Genomic DNA, 21,996 nt, shown 5'->3' with positions numbered 1-21,996 from the left:
TACATTCTTTTTTCTTCCTTCATGCTTGTCATACGGCCGTTACAGTGTACTAGACTACCGCCGTGATGCCGTCGTCATGATGCCGCCTTCGGGTGCGCTTAACCAATTCTGAAGATTTATTTTTCTTTTCCTTCTTCTTTTCTTCTATTTTCATGCGTGCATTAAAGCACCACCTACGGCCGTCCCCAAATGCAGAAGGAAGCGCACGTGCGCGTCGTTACGCATTCGGCGCACTGAGCATAGCCTCTGAGATTTGGTACGGCTGCGCACTTAGTCTTGGAGGCTAATATGTTTTGCAGCACTTTTGCAGCAATGTGTACGAGACATTTGTAGTTAGGTTATGAGAGTCTATATTTTATACTAGTAGTAGTTTTTTAGGTGGAAATATATTTGTTTAGGAAGGCTACTACATTTGAGAATGCTACTACAAGGTTTGCAGCAAATTTGCAGCAGAGTCAGTAGGGCAAACGATGAGCAACCGCAATAAACATCATGTTGTGGGCAAGATGGCCGCTTCCATAGCACGCTAAGCGAAGCATGGGCCGCGTTAACTATTGAGTTTTATGTGGTGATTGGCGGGGTCTCTGTGCTGCAATGTCGAAGTCTGAATTGAAAGAAAGGTGAGGTTTCCGGTTTAGTAACCGCAGCTAAGTTTGAAGCACCTATTTGCGGTAGATGCCTGTTTACAGTCCGTGCCTGTTATACATGCTGGCGAAACTGTCTCAACAGGGACGAGTTCTCTCTAAATCATTGCGACTATCCTCGTTGTTTACCTTGTAATTTGCAGCTACAAGGTTCAGTCGAAGTATGACGCCTTCTATACTGGACGATTTGTTGACGTAAGTTTTGTTTATTTCTCTGAGCCAATGCATGTTTCCATATCGCTTGTTGTCGCTGCTTGAGAACGAAAACGTCGATGTGTCACAAGTTCGCTTCGTACTCTAGCTAATGTATTGTTCTTGCAATCCCACTTAGACATGTTTAAACCAGCAAAGGCATGCTATCGAGGAAAACTAGGTGACTGTCTCGCTATTCCTTTTAGTATCGCATGAAGGGTGCTTTCAAATCAACCTGTAAGCGGCAAAGGTTTGTCTCCTGTTCCGCTGCCAAGCTCACTTGACGCTCTGTATTACGTACTCTTTTACTTATTTATGTATTTATTTCACGTAGTGGCCCGGAAGCGGTGGTTACCTCTACTGTCAACATGGTGCCAGTGTCAAGGTGCTCAACGTCGAAGACGGCAAAGTGTCAAAGTCCTTTGACTTGGTAAGAGATTAAAAAATTTGCAACAATGCATTTAGACATCGTGCCTGGGGTAGCTAGCACCCAGGCACGATGCACTTGTGCGTGCTTTTCTATCTTTGATGCTCGTCCCTTTCTTTAGCAAAGTTGTTGCACCATGGGCGATTTTTGAGTTCACTAGTTGCCTTTTCATCTCAAAAAGGGTGAGGACGAGGATGTCACAGCCTTTGCTGTTAGCCAGGATGAAACTACATTAGCAGTAAGTGGAAGGAGTGGACTGCTCCGTCAGTGGGACCTCGAAACAGATGTCCTGGCCAGGACTTGGAAGGTAAGTTAATTTTGAACATTCATAAATAGGTGTTGATAGAGCTATCAACAGTCCGTATGAACATCTGTTTGCTGAACTCAGAATGGAAAGTTGGATGAGCTAGTTCATATTCATGGTTAGTGAAGCATGAAAAATGCAAGGCAGTGAGAAGAGGAAGCACCACAAGTGGTGACTCACAACCAGTTTTTTATTGTGCAAATGCTCAATACATATACGCGGGACTGTCAATGAAAACAAAGCATGAACAAATGTCACGCACTACATTGTACATGTCAAGGGATTGTTAACAATGCAGCTCGTGTTACATCAGTAAAAAATACTTAGAAAGCTTCTCTCCAGAACTCGGGAAATAAAGAGGGCATTAAGGGTTAAACCACCGAGATCTCTCTTTTCTTTTTCCTTTTTCCTGGACACTACTAGTCTTTTCATCAAGGCCCCGTATCATGTATGGTGTTTGACTCGACAAGCACCCTTCTGGCAAGTGGCGGATGCGACTCCACTGTCAAGGTCTGGGACATTATCCGGCAGTACTGCACCCACCACCTACGAGGAGCACAAGGGGTTTTCAGGTTAGTTTCTGACTAGTGTGGCAATTTTCACGTTTGCCTGGCGGTATTGAATTGACGGTGTACTCTGGATGGTTAAAAGGTGCAGGTTTAACATATGCACACCTTAAAGGAGTACTAAATGATACTTTTGACTATTTTTATTTATTCTGTTGTTAGTAAATGAAGGTCCTAGACCTCTAAACACACACAAAAAACAAAAAAAAAACATTGGCATATTTCAGAGCACCTTAAATAATATAATATTTACCCGATTCCATAGTTACTGAAATAGAACCTAATAAATTCAGGCACTTATTAACAGCACATTTCAAGAGCTGAGCTATTTTGCCGTGTTTTTGAATGTGTATGCGTGTTTTCTTTTGTTTCCAAGTTGTTCTTGAGCCGCTGTGTCTATCTTAGTGTTGATGCTTCTAATGATGTTAATGTTGAACATGAATCCTGAACTTTGTGTTGCTTTTTTGTTGTTACCGACCATTGTATATGTAACGACTGCTCCCCCCCCCTTATGTAATGCCCTAAGCCAAGGGCCTTTAAGGGTAAATAAATGATGATGATGATGATATTACATATTTTCTACAGCCAGTTTTTGCATTGTTTCTCACAATGTTACTGTGTTGTAACGCCATGACATAGAAAGCGGTCACGTGGGAGCAGGTCATTGTGAGGTTTTGACACTCACTGTGCCTCGCCGCGGTATTGAGTGTCAAAATATTGCAATGTTCTGCTCCCACGTAACCACCTTCTGTGCTGTGGTGTCACAGTAGAAACAAAACCTAAACTCACTGTAGAACAGTTGTTGCTGCAGCCCATTTAGCTCACTGCAGGCCATTTAAGGAGCTCTGAAGCTTGCGAATATATATTTTTTTTTAGGGTTTGAGAACACTTGCTTGAACTTAAAGCTGTACTTGTTGGTTTATTATTTAACAAGTATGACCAATTTTCTAAAGACAAAGAAGTATGCCATCAGGTCCCTCATTCACTTTCTTGTTTCTATTTCTAGTCTGCTTGCTATACTCATAGAATCTGGATGGCTCTAGTGACGTATTTATGCATTCTCAGAAGTATAAATGTGTAATGTACCAGTCTAGTCTATGTTTTGGGTTTGCCTTCCATTTCGACAACTACATGAAGTCTACTTCTAACATATTTTTGGCATGTGCATGTTAGACAGTGACTGTGTTGTAATGCTGGCCCAAGTTTGTTACGTGTGGCCATTAATTAAGCAAATACACTGACTGAGATAAACACTTCGGCTGTAACAGCAGCTTGATTACCAGCGTGCAATAAATGTACCAACGCCGGGTGACACAATGCATAAATGCACCAGAAGTATGTTTCATACCATTGCCATCTTAAATTAAGCTTTATCTCAATACCTCTTAACTCAAGTGCAGGCAGTCACTAAACCTGTTGATTAGATCTGTTGCATTTTAGAGAAAACTGGTGGTGGATATTTGCAGCTTCGATTTAGGCCTTCAAGTATTCCACAATAATTAATGAACATTCCAAAAATTTGTAAACTCTGCATACTGGAAAGCGCACAAAGTCGACATGTTGCATTGAAAGTTTAATGTGTCTTTTATGTTGTGATGTTATAATGTAACAAGAGAGGTTGTTCAGCCTAAATGTTCCATCACCTGCGATCAACAGCATTGCAATACAGGTCAACCTCGATATAACGAATCAGAAATTTGCTTTGTTATATCCAAATCTCGTTGTATTGAAATTTGACCTTTTATGTAAATAAGCACAGTTACCGATCGATTTTTCTTACACGAGAAGGAGCCACAAAATTTTCAGAATTACCGGGCAACCAAAAAAAAGCGAATTTGAATGAGAAAACAATTTATTTTAATGAATTTGGGAGTCGGTGACAAATTATATGGTTTCATGCCATGTCGACGATATCTTCACATAGGCGGTACGAATTAAGCGAGACCAGCCATACTTTCCCACGGCTAATAGCGTCGCCCGCACTGGGACGATGCTATCATGAAAAGCGCCAGTAGCTGGGAGCGAATGCTTCGTCTAGCTCTCTAACGGGTCACCGAAACTTGAGATTACAAAACCTTCAATACTAAACATGCGGGAAAACAGCTTACATGATGCCATGCCGTCTCAACACGGCCACTCTTTGCACATGCGACAGATTATTTCTAAAGCAGGTTGCGCGGCTGCGTCTGCGCTCAGCCGCACTTACAGCCATGCACAGCCACGGACGAGACGTGCGCCAATTTAACCCCCCCCCCCCCCCCCGCCCCGCCCCGCCTTTCGCCCGTGATCGATTGCGTTACCGCGAGCTTGCTCCCCTCCCCTCTTTCCCTTTGCTTGCACGGGGAGGCGGCACACGTGCATGAAGCCACCATCTTTCTTGCTCACCGTCGCACACTTTCACTCACACCTAAAGCACAAAGTGTGTGGGGCGCCATAGGACCTTATCGCACTTAGACTTTATACAGAACATGATGAGGCTTCGCTTCGACGGTTGCTCTTGTCACGCTGCGTGCAATTTGAGAGGTGCGTTTGCGAGCAGCTGCTTGTCATTCAGTAATTTGAGCATCTGTGTCTGCGGAAGTTTCCATTGATTGTCTCGGCATTCCTTTGCTGCGGAAGCAAAATTTCACTATATTGAAATTGCATACAGACACACTTTGTTGAGAATTTTGTTATATTGAAGTTCGTTATAGTGAGGTTTAGCTGTACTAGTATCTGTATGTTTTTGTTCTTATGTGACTTTTGTTCTTGTATTACTACAAGTGCATGGTAGTGACAAAGCTTTCCTTATCAAAAACATATGTAATTTTCTTTCTTTCTTCTTGCTGCCCAAACAAATTATCATATTTACTTGATTCTAACGCATACTTCTTTTGAAGAAAAATGTACTGAAAAGGACATGCACATTATATTCAATGTGACACCAAAACTATGATAATGACAAGCTATCGTCATTGGCATGAGAAGTTTCTGTAATCCAGTCCGCACAATGCTGCAGTGGTGGGAGCTGTGGTAGCATTTGTCCATATCTGCACATTGCACAGTGCACATTGGTGCGCCTGAAGTCGGAGGAGAAATGATTTGTTGCTGTATGACTGCACAGCGTTGTCCGTTTTCACCCTGATGCTCAAGTGGGCCGGCTGTTTGGAGCAGCTGATGACTATCACATCCATGTCTGGGACCTGTCCAAAAGCACTCTGTTGGGCTCCCTCGAGGGTCATTTCTCTGTTGTCACTGACCTGCAGTTTCTAGACAAAGAAAGTAGGCTACTCAGGTAAGGGCAGTTGAATATCTTACTGGAATGCTGTTTTGCTCAGAAGGATGCCATTTATCTTGTTTCTATAAACTACAGCAGGGCAGTGATTGCAGCTTGTATGAAAACTTCCATTTGCTATTATGTTGTTGCAAAATGTCACATTTAAATGATCTTCATAAATTATATCACTGATCAAGGTTGCGGGATAAAGTCGCAGTATGTGTCTTACTGCATCGACCATGGCTGTGAGGTTGGAACTAAATCTGAATATGGAGCCTTCTTTTTTTTTTCCATCTGTGCCTATGCATTGATTGGCTGTGCATTTGTGTAACGTTTCAAACTTCTAAGGGTGACATACTATTTTGATACTCAAGCTTGCCTTAAATACGAAGGCAAATGAGAAAGTCTGCCCATATTTCTTTATTAGCCAAAATAAGCTACATACAGGTAATTACAAATATACGTACTATTCTACGTACCTTTCACTATTTTTCAACACAGTCCCCACACTAGTTCAGACGTTTGTCCCATCGCAGCACTAAATTTGAGATGCCCATGTGGTAGAATGCGTCTCGCTGACTCTGGAACCACTGTCGGACTGTTGCCTTAGCTTCATCGTTGCATGTGAATCACTGTCCTGCCAGGAACTTCTTCAGCAGACTGAAAACGCCTTTCCCCTTACATAGGGTGCATTTCCCTGTAGATTTTGATGCGCGTTCGTGCCTTGCTCAATAGAAAATGCATCGCACTTCACTGCCTGTATTCTGTGGGTGTGTGAAGCACAACCGCCATCTTCAACTGGCAGCAGTGCCGTGCTGTGGAGCTACCGGCAGATAAGGCTGGGCCTGTCCAAGGTCCTCCTCTGTGAATGGATATGTTGACTTCGCATTTACAGGCGTAATTTGGCCAAAAAGAAACAGGGGCAAAAACTTTCTGATTCACCCTCATGTAGCAATAGTGCTTTTTATTTTACATATGACACTTTGCATTTCACTGTCCTTCTTGAACTGTTATGGACATGTTGTTCTGTAATGTCCCTGGACCTGAGTACATCGTAACCAGTATATGACAAGATATCTTGTCATACTTTTACGGGTACTATTGCCTATGGAATTTATACTTTCTAGGGTAACTGAGATTGTTAGCCAAATTTGCTTGTGTTGCAGTTGAGTAATTTCATAGCTGTTTAACCAGTGACCCAAGTATTTCACTGTATGTTCACTTACAGCTCGAGCAGAGACAAAGTTGTTATTCTCTGGGACATTGTTGGGCTGACTTTGCTGAAAACTATACCAGTCTATGAGGTAAGGAAAGCATAGACTCAGAAGAAGGACTTGTGCCCAGCTGAAAGTTCTTCCAACCAATGCATTTCACTCTCTTGTTTTCAGTCTGTCGAGTCTTTTATCATTGTGCCTGACTCTTCTCCAGTCAAGTTCATCACAGCAGGAGAGAAAGGTATTACCATGTAGGGGGCACGGTGCATGTTTAAAGGGGTCCTGAACCATCCCTCAGGCTTGGTGAAAAACATAGTCTATAGATAGCATACACTGCTGTGAACATCTCGGCCAATATTTGCTGTCGTATGCAGCGTGCAATAGTCGAGGCAAAGGGGGGAAGTGTCTCCGTTGGCAGTGAAGCTTGCCTCCAGGCACCATGGCAACACAGCATTTCTATTTCTTCTATATACTCTAATAATGAACCAACTTGAAAATCCATGCTGTAATAAGCTCCTAGAGAGTGGCCAGAAACTTCCATTGCATAAAAATAATTTGCAATGGGGCTTAGTGAGGGCCCCTTCAATAAGCCAGAAAAGCCGCAAGAACGAAAGGCGGGTGGTGACAACTGTCTTAAAGATCCCGCACCAGCTCCCCATAATATCATGCATTTTTACATCTGCTTGGGCCTAGTTCATTTTTTATTGCTAAAGATGGACTACATGGTATTCTAAAGGAGCCAAAACCTGAACTTAGTATCTTTCAAGAACTAGCTATTGTACCCCAAATGCGAAAAAAATACTTTGATATCTGTTATGTCACACTGACACACTGGTGCCGAGGTTTCAGCATGAAATAAAGAAAATGGACCTTTGAGTGTCATTTTACTTTTCAACAATTAACCTCTTACCATGAAAATAGAGCTTGAAAGGAATACTTCAGCTGTTTAAACTGATTAAGTGCTTCTATTTTAAGAGTGTATCCCTTTAAAGGATTACTGAAAGAAACTTTTTTTCTCGGTTTTATTGGAATGCCGTTGACGCAGTAAGTACACTATGGCACCTCAACTTTCCAGAGGGGCAAGAAATGATTAGGAAAGTTGCATTTTATTTGACCAGTTCAAAATGCATGTCAAGTGCATTATGGCTTCAAACGTGAATAAGGACTCGTCATCAAAACCTGTTGCGCTGGTCCCGTGGTACCACAAATCACTGACACATACACAAACACACAGACTATGGCCATGCTGCGAAAAGCTGAGTCCATTCAGCACTTGATGGAAAAAGAGGGGACAGTGTGTTTGCTGTGTTTCCGAGAAGAGTAAATAAAATGAAAGGGCCAATTTGGCAGCTTTCGTTGACACAGTCATTGTATGGCTTTCAACCACTGCACTTGCCTTGCTAACACCCTAAAGCATGCAGTAAATCACTGTTAATCACTACCATACATGTAACAGACAGTGAAGCCAGAGAAGGCATAGCGGAATGTAATTGTTATAGTATTAGAATGAAATGCAATAATTACCAACATGTAAGCTGTATCGGGGACTGTTCACACAACACATTGTCATCACACTTTTTTGTTGTTGTTCAGGATTACTACGGACATGGAACTTGGACACAGGAGTTTGTGCACGAGAGCAGGACAAGGGGCCCTCTGACGAAGAGGCCATCACACGACTGCTGCTGTGTCCAGAGCGCAATGCTTTAGCTGTTGTTACCTATGATCACAACATAGCATTGCGGTCCCTGAATAGTTTTGATGTTGAGAGGCAGGTGAGTGGCTCGGGCCTAATTTATAGTTGCAATGCAATGTGAACGCTGTAATCATGCTGTCGGTCATCTATCAGTGACATCATCTATTCACCATCTATCACCATCACTATCTATCTATCTATCTATCTATCTATCTATCTATCTATCTATCTATCTATCTATCTATCTATCTATCTATCTATCTATCTATCTATCTATCTATCTATCTATCTATCTATCTATCTATCTATCTATCACCATCTATCTATCTATCTATCTATCTGTCTGTCTGTCTGTCTGTCTGTCTGTCTGTCTGTCTGTCTGTCTGTCTGTCTGTCTGTCTGTCTATCTATCTATCTATCTATCTATCTATCTATCTATCTATCTATCTATCTATCTATCTATCTATCTATCTATCTATCTATCACCATCTATCTATCTCTATCTATCTATCTATCTATCTATCTATCTATCTATCTATCTATCTATCTATCTATCTATCTATCTATCTATCTATCTATCTATCTATCTATCTATCTATCTATCTATCTATCTATCTATCTATCTATCTATCTATCTATCACTATCTATCTATCACCATCTATCTATCTATCACCATCTATCTATCTATCAATCTATCCTATCTATCTATCACCATCTATCTATCTATCAATCTATCCTATCTATCTATCTATCTATCAATCACCATCTATCATCTATTTAGTGACATGCTTGGATGTCATGTAATTGGTGGCATGGAGGCTCTAGGTTGATGTCACTGCAGAAGAACACGAAGGATCCTCTAAGAAAATATGTTCATCTTATCAGAAATTAACAAAAGAGCGCTGATTTTGTCAAACTAAACAAAGGTCTTCCTACTTCATCTATCAGAGTATTCAGCTTAACATGCTTTACCTTGAAGGGAATTTACTATCTTTTTTTGCATTGGTTATCTTGTGTGGGTTGAAATTCATGAACAATTATTGTAGTATGAGATTGTTCTCCATGTGGTTAATTTTCATTTTCATTCAGATACCATAGACAATCTTCAGTGTCCCATAGTTTTTTGTTGGTAGAAGTATAATGCAGTTTTAATGCTGATCTGCTAATGTACAAATATTTCTTTTCCCCCTGATTTCCAGTTTGTTGGACATAACGACGAGATTCTGGACGTGCGATTTCTAGGCAAAGAGGAACGGTTCCTGGCGGTGGCTACAAACAGCCCCCATGTACGGATATTTGAGCGGGAGACATTCAACTGCCAGCTCCTGAAGGGCCATGCAGACACTGTGGTGGCCTTGGACACATTCGCATCTGATCCCACTCTGCTGGCCACAGTCTCCAAGGTAAGAGCCTGTCTTTTGACAAAAGTGTTCAACCTTTCTGAGCACATATTGACTCTGTGAACTTTTGGCTTAGTTGATGGAGCATTATTTTCAGAAGAGAGAGAGAGAGATGAACGGGAAAGGCAGGGAGGTTAACCAGATATTAGTCTCCAGTTTGCTACCCTACACTGGGGTTAGAAATGCACACACAGAGACACACACATGAAGTTGAGGGTTTGGTTCCCTACTTAGTCATGACTGCTGAATCCTCTTGCCATCCTTTTAGTTGCTTGATGAGTGGTGATGGGACTGTTTGACAACAATGATGGCTCACTGCAGTATTAAACCAACCTTACGATGACTAATTTCATGACGAGTAGTCCCAGAATGAATGGTAATCATCGCTTCAGGCGTATGACTTCGTATGTACTGCAATCCTGTTGATTGCTTCCTTTATCACTTTATTTTAGTTAATAGGGAAGCTAGGTTTTGAAAATTTTTTAATCAAATTTATCCCATATGTAAATACACAGTCGAATCTCAATAAACCAAACTCGAAGGGGCCCGAAAATTTGTTCAAATTAAAAGGAGGTCTTCTTCTTGAAGCATTCAAGCACTATAGCACGATACACGAATGGTGCGAGCACACAGCAAGCGACGACCACGACACTGCCCACACCGGCCAATGCTCGCTTTTCGATAACAGCAGAAAACGAAACTTCAGGGAGCTGGCTAAGCAGACGCTGGGCTGGCGGCACTGGCACGTAGGTTGGCGCCTACAGAGACCGTTGGAAGGTTAGAGTGCTGAGAGGGAGTGATAGGGGAGGATAGTTGTGAGGAAGGGCAGGAGGGAAGCGGATTTGTTTTTCCACCAGCTTTATGGATGGCGTTAGTTACTTCTGCCACCTAAGACTGCCACCGAAGCAGTGGAGCAGCAGTACCAAGGCCAGACTGGGCCTCTGCCGCTGCTTACCACTGCGTTCTTTTTCCTTCGTCTGCTGACAGATCTGCACTATGTTTACGTTCTTCGTCCTGCGTTCCTAGCGTGAGTTATGTATTATCATTATGACGAAGTCATTGCCACTGATCATAATCGTGTTGGTTTTCTCCCTTCTGTTGGGGTGTCGCCGCATTCAAAAGACAAGGAAAATGAGGTACTGGGTGTCGCCTTCACATCCTTGTATTCAAGGTCTGTCTTGTCATACAGAATTGGATATGGCGCACTGTCTCCAACAATCTTTTCATCAGGACGTCTCGGTTTATACTCGTCATTATAAAAAAATACAAACGTGAGGAGACCAAACCCAGCCAACCAAAACAAGCGCGAGCGAGAGCTGACGTGAGCAGATGATAGTGCAAAACAAGTGGTCTGACTGAACCAGACGCGAGTACAAATAGAGCGGTCGGGCAGGCCCGCATGACGCCAGTTTCCCGCGTGTACGCCACTGTAGGGGCCACTCTCAGTGGCCTTCTTCGCTCGCGGTTTGCTTGCTGCCTAGCTGCAAAAAATTGGCCCAGGACCAATCCCTCCCACGGTGTGTGTTTTCCGTTAGTTGGGCTGGGGTGGTAGGGGAGCATAGTTCTGGCATTGTGGCGTGATGCAGAAACAGCAACCTTTTGCCATTTGAGAGAGAGTAAAACTACCACAACATTTCTTTTTCTTTGTGCACATCGTTGAGGGTGATCTCCTAAGCATTCCCTCTATAGCAGGGTCAGAGCAATGCTGATCGAAGGCACCATCGCGTGATTTGGTGTGCTGCTGAGAGCATTGTTGGAGCGGGGTATGTTCGAATTAACATTAGCAAATGTTTGCGCATTCGAATTACTAGGCGTTTTCACCTACTGGAATATGCATAACTTTGACAGGATCACAGGGTCAGTTCCAATCAAGCGTGTTTGAATTCACGAAATTCGTCTGTATATCATGATCATCCTGCTGTAGTCTCACTATCATACCTTTGTAACAAGGTGGCCTCACTTTTGGCTGGTGGCATATTCAAATATAAAGCCACACTGTTGTCCTGTGTCTGCACTTTTCTTGCATGTACATGAAACCTCCTGTTTAAAAGGGCAAATATAGAATACAAGGCTGTGTAAGTTGCTCTATAAACTGCCAGTGTATGAACATGTTACACTCTGAGCACGGAGTTCCAAGTTAGACGGTGGCCTGGCAGCCATGTCTATTTTGATGGAGGTATTATATTTATGTGCACTAAAGTAGCCCAGCTAATAAAAATTAATCTGGTTTTCTCTAACATGGTATCTCTGATAGCCCAGGCATTGCTTTGAAACAATAAACCAAATTAATAAATCGATCAATCCAGGAAACAAAAACTGCTAATCGAAATTAATCTGGTGTCCTCTACCATGGTGTCTCTGATAGATCAGGTGTTGCATTTCAAACATTAAATGAAATGAATCAGTCAAATATAAGATACGCAGACATTTGCACGGGGCCTGTTCAGGCATCAGCATCAATGGAAACGAAATAAGTGTTTAATAACAGACTAAAATTTTATAGCAGTAGATGTGGTAAAAGCATAGCATAACTTCACGAAATGTACCGGTGTAAATGTTTTGAAAGAATGCTTAATGTAGGTAATGCTTCGGAGCATTGTAGTGTTTGAAAACAAGTTAGGATTATGTAAATTCACGCATGTTTAATAATTAGTTGCCCCACTGTCAAGGCCACCAGAGTTCTGTGATGGGGTGTGTTTTTTTTTCACAAATACTTCAATTCTGAAAAATCTTTACATCCTTTCAAGCCTATCTTGTTCCCCAACAATAATTGCAAATCTTGCATGCACTCTAACATACTGCTTCTTGCATCCTTCATTTAACACCCTGCATTCACTGCTTCCCTCTCAGGATTGCTACGTCACGTTGATATCCGCATGCAGTTTGTTCTTCGAGGCTAGTGGTTGCACTGCATTAAAGAAAGGAGGGAAACAAGGTATAGGTGACGTGAGGGTGACCAATTAAACCCCAGAAGGTGCAAGCAAGTCATTCTTAGTATGTGCTTGGAATATTGAATGTTCGTCTCCAAGTGTATCACTACTTTTTTGCATGCTTTCGAGTAGGCAGCTACGAGTAGGTTGAATTGAAATGCACTACTTTTGGCTGGCGATGGCAGGACAACACGGTGAAGTTGTGGAGGCAGCAAGACGATGGCTACATCGAGTGTCTCTTCACAGGAAAGGGGCACACACAAGGGATTGGCGCCGTTGCTTGCTCTCGGTGAGTACAACCATTTGAGGCCATATAAATGAGTGTTTAACAATGCAGTATTTTATAGAAGTAAATCTTAATGTTATTTTGAGGGGTGTGTGAATACCAAATATCTTTTTATATATACATTTTGAATTGAATATCAAAAAGAAGCAAGAAAAAGAAGAAAGTGAATATTGAATTGAATATCAGATAAATTTTTACAAATTTATTGCTTGAAAATTTGGCCAGAAAAATACAGCGCTGCACATGCTTGAGAGTCTCCTAGTATTGTATACAGTGAAATCTTGGTGACACGATCGTGGCTGGTATGAATTTCGGTGTGATGCGAATTCATACAATTTGCCGGCCGAATTGTGCTGTATACTATGAGCCACATTTCGGATGCCCCGAACGCTCTCCTGCTTCGGTTTGGGTGATACGAATGAGAGAGCCACGACGGCCGTGACCGGCGGCGGCAAAGTGGTGAGGAGGCAGCGCCAAGTGCGTCGGCAGGCAGATCGTTTCCATGTTTGCAGCGTGGGAGGAGACCAGCCGAAGGCAGCTGATAACACAGCGGCCATTGTGCGACCTGTATAGAGTGGAAACGGTCCAGCAAATATATACTGGGCGTTTCAGCTAACTTTAGCTATTGTTTAAAAATATGCCGATGTACTCTAAGACAACACGACCAAATGCGTGTTGCTCACTTTTGTATGTAGTGTGTCACATTCTTTTAAAAATTTCAAGATTAATTTTAAAAAAGAAAATTAAAAATTTTCAAGATTCAAGATTAATTAACCAACTTCTGGAGCAACGAAGCTAGGAAAAAAATTCTGATTAGAAAGTTTCAGAGCGGTTTACAAAACGTCGGAATGAACAGTTTCTGGCTTTCATCTATTAAGTATCAGTGTTTTTCAGCTTACTGTGGATGCCTGCAAAACACAAAAAAGACACCACGTAACATGCCTGCTTGCGCGCCATGATGGCACTGTTCCCAAGTGTTCCGCATACAATTAAACATAGCATTTAGCCGGGTGTGCTGCCGCTGCGTCTGCTTATCGCAATCATGAACCGCCGCGAGGGAAGCACATCACTGGCGTAAATCGCACAGCCAACGCCTTCATCACTGGCCTGTCGCCTTTTGAGCGGCAGTACGCCCTGCTAGATGCTATGTTCGTTTGTAAGTGGACAGTTTAGGAGCGCTGCAATCACGAAGTGCAAGTAGTTATGTCACGTGGTATACTTTTGTATTTCGCGGGCATCCGCAGTAAGCTGAAAAACATTGATACTTAATACATAGACAGTTAGAAATTGCCTGATCGGACGTTTTGCAAAGCGCTCTGCAACTTTCCAATTGTAATTTTTTGCCTAACTTTCTTGCTTCAGAAGTTGGTTAATTAATCTTGACCAATTATCTAATTAAGCAAAATACGAAATGTAGCATGGCACACTACATACAAAAGTGAGCAACATGCATTTAGTTGCGTTGTCTTAGAGTGCATTGGCATATTTTAAAACTGTGGCCAAAATTAGCTGAAGCACCCTGTGTGTGTGTGTGTGTGTGTGTGTGTATGTATATGTATGTATGTGTATGTATGTATGTATGTATGTATGTATGTATGTATGTATGTAGGTATGTATGTATGTATGGTGATTTGGAGGAAGGAGAAAAGATGCTATTTTCTGCCACCCCTGAGGGAGCACGGCTCAGCATCAGGAGAAGTGCGAGAGGGAGAGAAAAGAGGTAAGGAGGGTAAGGAAGTAGTTTGTCGGAAGGGTCAGCTGCAGCAACATGTCATGGCAGGACACTGCAAGGAGTAGGTGGCCGGGGGATCTTCTACAAGGTGGCAAGTTCAGCCGCAGGAGCTAACTCGAGGAAGGCTTGCAATGCTGCTCCAGTGAATGAGTGAGCTGCGATGGCCGTGACTGCTGGCAGCAAAGTGGCGAGGAGGCAGCATCAAGCATGCTGAGGCTGGACGGCAGGCGGACTGTTTCCTGTTCGCAGTGCAGGGGGAGGCTGGCAGAAGGCAGCCTATAACACAGCGGGAACTACGCGCACTGTACAGAGTAAAAATTGTCTGGCATGTCTCGCCTCTCGTGAGGCTTGCGCTCTGTGCTGTAGCCAACGTTCTTGCGAAGCTGGTTTTGGTAAGTTTACGTACAACTTCCAGATTTAGCTGCTTGTCGACCTGGTGAAAAGAAAACCCAGAAGGACATCCGGGACTTTTTCCATCATGAATAAATTTCTAAAAATGACTTTCTGGTTCTTTAACATGCTGATTTCATTTGTTTTTCGGTGATACTAATTTCGGGTGATACGAAAATATTGCGCAAGCCCTTGAGGTTCGTATCACTGAGGTTTTACTGTAACAAGAATGTAAGAAGCTGTTAGTAACTTAGGTACACAGAAATCAAGATTAACAGTACAGCCTACTGTTACTGAATGGAACTCGAAATTAGTATGCCAGGACTCATTGCATCTTAGTTCTAGTACACAGTGAAACCTCGTTAAACCGTAGTTGGCCGGAGCTTGGAGAAAGTATGTACTAAATGGTAGTACTGCTTAACCTAAATAGTGTTAGATCACCCACTTACCTGTCAGAAATGAACTCGGCGCGAGTGCGATGAAAGGGAAAAAGACATGCAGAATTTACTCACTTCGCGCGACAAAAGTAAGTTATTTTTGTTTGATGCGGTGGCGGCCTAGCAGCGACAACAGCTGCCTCAAACTCATTTAAACTGCAAGCCAGCTTTTCTGCCAGCCCCCTCTTCTCGGCAAACACCCACATGAGGCAGATGTAACACACAGTTTCTGCCACTATCGGGCCTGAATAGCCTGTGCTGTCACTTTACATGTCGTCCTCATCACTGCTGGTAGGCGACACATTGGCAACAACAGAGGCAACGATGGCGAGAAGTTGAACCTCGAAAAGTCGAAACTTGTAGCCGACAGCTTTTTGTGGTCGCCGAAGCACTGTCGGGCAACTTCTCCTTCGCACCCCAAATGCCCACACCATAGTCAATGGTAGATCCCTCTCTCGTGCCAGCAATGACTTCTTCGTGCCACGTTCAATAGGATGAACTATGTCCAGTTTTTCTTCTATGCTGAGCACCCTGTTTTTGTGGGAGCTTCGGCATGACACGAGTCATATCTTGTGCGACGCCACAACACCCTCTAGTACGGCGCCAAAATGATGTTGATGTAGGCTTCACCCTTCCAAGCTCCCTTTGTGTTTGCGCTTAGAGGCTGTTCTGATCTCTGAGGCTTGTTGCTCTGTCGGGCCGGCGTATCACCGTGATTGCAGTCGTGACGTAAACCTGTGATAGTGCGACGAAAAGTGGAAGCACAGTGTTAACCAATACGTATGCAATAAGCTACGGTTTATGCGGATACAAAACGCATTATGTTCAATGGCTGCAGCGTCGGGGATTTGACCTTTCTACTTTTAAAACGAAACTACTGTTTAAGCGGGTGTGGCTTAACTGTATTTACTGTATTTGGTTTTACTGTATTATTATTGTGACGTTGCAGTGACGATTAAGAACACAGTAGCAAAAACTGTGAATCACGAAACTAACTCATTTATTGAGTGAGCCTTTGCTCAGAAAGGCTAGTGACACTCCAAGTACAGTAGCGCCGAGCACAGGCAGTGATCATCGAAAATCTGATCCGCGGATCAGACATGTCGTGTTTTTGTACATGGCTCAATGAGCTTTCCAATGTAAATCACTGGTGCTTGCTTAAGTTCTAGAATGTACACCAACATTCACACCACGCAGGGAATTTGATTACACAAGGCTTCACAATAACATAGGTAACAAATAGAACCATCAGTAACATTCAAGACACTTTGGATACAGAAAGGCATGTCTTGTGCTGAGCGATGGCCTTTAACATTTGTCAGCCAGTGAAAGGTGGTTTCCAAGTGAAGATAAACAAGTATGCGTGTCAGTATGAACTTCTGGAAAATATTGTTTTATCTTAGAATGTCAAATAAAATCAAGTGAATTTTTCCGCCCAGGAGGCTAAAGAATTAGTTACGTCAAGTTGTACTGAATACCATTTACAATGCACAATAACAATACTCAGTTTAGGAGTAGACCTGTGTTGTATGGCAAACTTCTCTTGCGTAGAAGGTGTTGATTTCCAGTTTCTCTCCAAAATACAGAAGTTCTGTCCCATCTACGCCACTTTCCAGACGCACGTTTGCCTCCAAGAAAAAAAAGAAGAGAATTTTAGCTACGGCACATTATTGTAAGGTCAATCTGTGCAACAGAGGGAATCACTGATCACCACTCTGCATGTGTAACCATCATTGGTGCTTTGCATTTGACTGCGGGTGGCGCCGACTGTGAAGAGTAGGCGCCCTCTCATAGTCAGGTTTGATGTGATTTGCTGCCTGTCAAAGGTTCTAAAATCAGGAGAGTCACAGCAAGTTTGCCTGCGTGCAAATGTATGCAGCCAGATGGTCAGTGTGATAGCCATATGGCACTTTCGTGCCAACAGTGTAAATCCAAAGCTAGTCTTGTGATGCGTTGCTTCAAACTACAAAAAGAGAGCCATGCGCATCCACAAGTGGCGTCAGGAATGAGGGGCCACTGTACGGTGTGTTGCAAAGATGGCAGCTATGAGCAACTTTGTTGTCATCTTGTACACTCGCTTCCGTTGGCGAGGTGATTTGTTGGATATTGTATTGGTGAGCTTTTTCTAAAGAAAGACTTGTGGGGTTCTCTCACCCATGCTCTTGGGACAAAGGAACGACAACACAGTAGTGCAAACAATCACAAGGGCATTTATTGCACCTTTCGTAGATCAATGCCTGCTAGCCGAGTTGCTATCCACAAAACATGCCGATGGGCGCGCGACAAATCTAGAAGTCCGACTCACCGCGACCGGATAGCGAGCGAATATGTTCACCCCATGCTGGATCCCAATGCCTGGTCGTTTGCCCGTACGGTCACACGAACGGTGGCGCGTTCCAATGCGGCCACGCGAGACGGTCTCGCAGAAGCATGGATCGGTGCACGCGCGGCACGGAACGTCCGTACTGCTTGCTGTCCCGAACCCAAGAGAGAGCGCCTTGTCTTCCGGCGCCCAAGTAACCCCTGTTGGCGGCGTTAGCAGCGCAACACTCGCGCCATCTCTCGTACTGCGCCTCAACCACTCCGACCGCCGCGGGCGCCAGGCCACGCAAGCCGTGCGGGAAAACAACATATCAGGGGACGCGCTATGCGAGAAAAACATATCAGGGGATGCACGAGAGTCGCGCATCCCCACAGACTTCAGCATGCGAGCACCCGCCAAGTCTCCCAGATTATCTGGGAGACTCCCAGATTTCGACCTTTTCTTCAAGTTGTACGGTTGACAGGAAAATCTCCTGGAAATTGCAGTTGTGCCCCCATTTCTGTCCATGTCCAGCTCTTTGTCTGGCCACATTGGCAAAAGAATTCAACACAATCCAATCCACCTGGAAGTTCATGTTATGCAATGTTAATAGTTCATAGCAATATCAAGAAGGTAGTAGGAAAGCACTACATGCATTATTTTGTTAACCGCAACACTGCTCTTTACGCTGACTAGGTTGTTGGGTGCCCTAGTCTCATTCAGCTTGCGAGCGAAGGTTGCAGCTAACGACACTAGACTCTCCGTCGTTCTCCTCAGTGTCAGCCGCTCTGACATTGCATAAGCCTACTGTCTGTCATGGCTTTAGGCAAGGAGCTCCAGCAGAAAAGGTATCTCCAAGTATATTTAATGTACTACAGAACCGAAGTGAGATTGCTGGGTATTTTGTTGATATGACAGAGCTATGAAGAGCGCAAATGGCATTTTAGCATCTTGAAAAAGACAAGAACTTAGTTACACTCGTCCATGTATGATGAGATGCTGGGAAACGTCCTTCTCGCAAAATGTTAAAGAAATTTGTTACAATCAAACATACTTTGACGAATTTTTGAGCACCTGCCATGGTTGCCTAGTGGCTTCTGCGTTGCACTGCTAATCATGACGTTGCGAGATCAAATCCATGCTGCAGTGGCCACATTTTGATGGGGGCGAAATGCAAAAAAACCTGTGTACCGTGTATTGGGTGCATGTTTAGGAACTCCAGGTGGTCGAAATTAATCCGGGATGTCCCACTACGGCATATCTCATTATCAGATTGTGGTTGTAGCACGTAAAACCGCAAAATATAATTATAATTTTAACACTTTTTGTAGGCAAAATTGGCAACAACGAAATGCTTGCAAAAGTGAGACCTTGATGTCCATGTGGTCATTTGTAAATCTGTTAATAAAGGTATAAACAAGCTGTCCATTTGCAGTCACTACTAAGGTTGTGTGTAGTTGCTAGTTACATGAAGGTGGGATTTTCTGCCTTCTTTGTTTCTTTTTTCATGTTTTCAAATGTTGACGCATTGAGTGTTGCGTTGTGAAAAAAGGAAAGGTGCATTAGTATGTTCCAAAATTGTTGTTTGCTGCTTGTGTTCCAGAACAAAACATTGAGATTGATGCTTTCTTTTTCATTGTTGTTGTTCTTACCTTGTTATTTAATCCTGTTTGATTCATTTTTGCAGCCTTTCAGCCTCATTCCTGGTGACAGGGTCCCAGGACACTACTTTAAAGCTGTGGGCCGTGCCCGAGCGACCAAGGCTGGTTGCCATAGTGGACCCTTGTGCCGGTGCGCCGATAACTTCCAGACTCACAGTCGCCGCACACGAGAAAGACATCAACGGCCTGGCTGTTTCACCTAACGACCAACTGATTGCTTCAGCCTCGCAGGACAAGACTGCCAAGGTGCTGACTGCTGTTACCGGCTTCGAAGAATATGTTAGCTGTGTGCTGGGAACACTCTAGGTGGTGGTGCTATTGTGTAGCATTTTCATCCAGCCTATAATGTTATCATATCGCACAGTGTTGGAGCACGGTGTGTTTTTACCTATTTTGTGTTTTTTTTTGCCGTAGATGCTTTGTTCTACGAAGTAGAGGTTTTTGTATGATAGTGACGGCTACACTCAGTGCCCTGCAAACACAGAAAAAGCATCCATGCTTTTGTGTGTAACTTTGTGTGAATGTGGTATGTTTTTGTCATGCTTTTGCTGTTGCACATGGAATTGGCCAGCAGTAAGCAAACCCTCAACCCAAAGCCAACATTTCGGCAAGGTGACTTGTCTTTGTCAAGGCAACAGCTGCCTTCATCAGGGCAACAGTGGCTCTGAAGACGAGTCCTCTTTTCAAAATGTTGGCTTCAGGATAAGGCTTCCTTTTACAGTGCTCAGTGATTAAAATGCGATACTTGGACAGCATGGTGGCCGGCACTTTCTTGCACCACAGGTGGGCACTGGTGGCACAGAGATGATACACTTTTGTATCACATGAAAGTGAGAATATTTCTGACGCATCATAACTGCATTCGCCCTGCTCAGCGATCACCCAACGATCACCGATGGCACAAAAAGCGCCGGCCACCATGCTGTCTGAGTATCATGTTTCAATCAATGAGCACTGTACATCCACTTTTATTCGATTCAGGACTCCATCTCGGTGACCGTAATGTTTTTTATGGCATTGACCAGTTCCATCAAGTTGACACGGACCTCTGTGGCTTTGTCAATTACCGTATTTACTCAAACCTTAGCCTGCCCCAATTCTAAGCTGATCCCCAACAGTCTGAAGCCAAAAAAAAGGAGAAAGAAAGAAAAAAAAAACTTGCCTCAATTGTAGGCTGAACAAAAAAATGAGAACAGTGTTCACAAAATGAACAGCATTTATTGAATACAAACATGCCGAGCTCATTCTACATCGCTATCTTCCTTATCGCTGTCACCTCTTATTGTGGCCACAAAAAAAAAAAAAAAGCATCTCCTGTTGCCTCCTTCAACGACGGACAGTTTTCTCATTGATGCCGGAGTCCCACCTGGCTTGAATGTTTGGTGATGCCTCCGCAGCTACCACAAATTTTTGTTTGAAAGCGGTAGCATAGTGGCATCACCTGTTTGCTGCGATTACGGTAATGCCATGCCGCACGCCAATATGACACATGTCAAAATGGCGATGTCACTTGTGTACCGCAGTTGGCTACTAGCGCGGGTAGTAGTGGCTGCAATATTGACTTTTCTAGATGGCGCTAGCTGTACACCATATTTATCAATTTCAATTAAAAACTGGTGCGTTTCTTAAAATCATCGAATCTAAGCCAACCCCAATGTACAACCAAGAAAGTGTACATACCAAAAACATATAGATGAGATCCTGTCATTATTTTTCATAAGAGACATGAAGTGCACAATCAAGTGACTTAAGCTTCATCAAATTGTGTTGCACTGGCTGAATTTGTCGGCAGATTCTCATTGAATGCAACAGATTGTACAATTGTTACTCTTAAAACCTTTAAAATGTTGCAAATGTGCAGTCGAGGGAGGTTGGAATGATGTCCGATAATTTGGTAATTAACTATATTTACTATCTCTCATGAATGCTTGCTGGTTTTGTTTGCAAACGAGGCTTTCTCTTGGACGGCACGTTCACAATGTCCTTGTGTGCAATTCCTCAGCTTCTTGTGCCATTGTTCTCCTGCAGTTGTGGAATGCAGATGACCTCAGCCTTCTGGGCACATTCCGTGGACACCGCAGAGGGGTGTGGTGTGCCAGCTTCTCCCCTGTTGACCAGGTTTGTGCACTTTCTTGTAATGGCTGGCTTTTTCTTTCCTAGCGGTATAGCTGTAAGAGGTGCTTTCAGCTCTCAACATATTCACAGCTTGCATTCCAAAATTATCTTGCTTCACTGCCTCCGTAGTTGCTTTGGGTTCCTGTGCGGAGTTTGCCTTAGTGTATCTTCAACAGTTGTAACACTAGTAGCGATAAAGAATTTTGGTGCAAGTCCATTCCTTTAATCTAATGTGACTTTTATTGCAAGGCCACAAAATGTTCATTCGAGCTAACTTGTAATCCATAACTCTTAGGTTTCACACGCAGAATTTTTTTCTTTTGTTCCTTTGCATATTTATTCAAAATGCCTGGTATTAAGCTTTGTTTGAAAGTCTGCTCTTTTTGCCTATCATATATTATGTGTTTCAGTGTCATCTTAAAATTCTGTGCTAAACATTGAAG

The 21,996-nt window shown here is 43.2% G+C and overlaps 1 protein-coding gene across 1 annotated transcript in view; it reads left to right on the top strand.

Annotated features, from left to right (window-relative positions):
- The first annotated feature begins 480 nt into the window (after positions 1 to 480).
- The window catches only part of LOC142582831 (transducin beta-like protein 3), a 41,521-nt gene continuing 20,005 nt past the window's right edge, over positions 481 to 21,996 (top strand). Inside the window, exons 1-13 of the mRNA XM_075692891.1 lie at positions 481 to 620; positions 788 to 839; positions 1,171 to 1,266; positions 1,445 to 1,570; positions 1,991 to 2,139; positions 5,237 to 5,407; positions 6,618 to 6,693; positions 6,778 to 6,844; positions 8,197 to 8,378; positions 9,500 to 9,703; positions 12,816 to 12,919; positions 19,465 to 19,684; positions 21,467 to 21,556. Coding sequence (XP_075549006.1) covers positions 595 to 620; positions 788 to 839; positions 1,171 to 1,266; positions 1,445 to 1,570; positions 1,991 to 2,139; positions 5,237 to 5,407; positions 6,618 to 6,693; positions 6,778 to 6,844; positions 8,197 to 8,378; positions 9,500 to 9,703; positions 12,816 to 12,919; positions 19,465 to 19,684; positions 21,467 to 21,556 — 1,563 coding nt within the window. The 5' untranslated portion in view covers positions 481 to 594. The remainder of the gene's footprint in view (positions 621 to 787; positions 840 to 1,170; positions 1,267 to 1,444; positions 1,571 to 1,990; positions 2,140 to 5,236; positions 5,408 to 6,617; positions 6,694 to 6,777; positions 6,845 to 8,196; positions 8,379 to 9,499; positions 9,704 to 12,815; positions 12,920 to 19,464; positions 19,685 to 21,466; positions 21,557 to 21,996) is intronic.

This window comes from Dermacentor variabilis, chromosome 5 (assembly GCF_050947875.1).
Source record: "Dermacentor variabilis isolate Ectoservices chromosome 5, ASM5094787v1, whole genome shotgun sequence".
Lineage (NCBI taxonomy): Eukaryota > Metazoa > Arthropoda > Arachnida > Ixodida > Ixodidae > Dermacentor > Dermacentor variabilis.
Note: the sequence above shows the minus strand (reverse complement) of the source record. Positions and strands in the feature narration are given on the sequence as shown.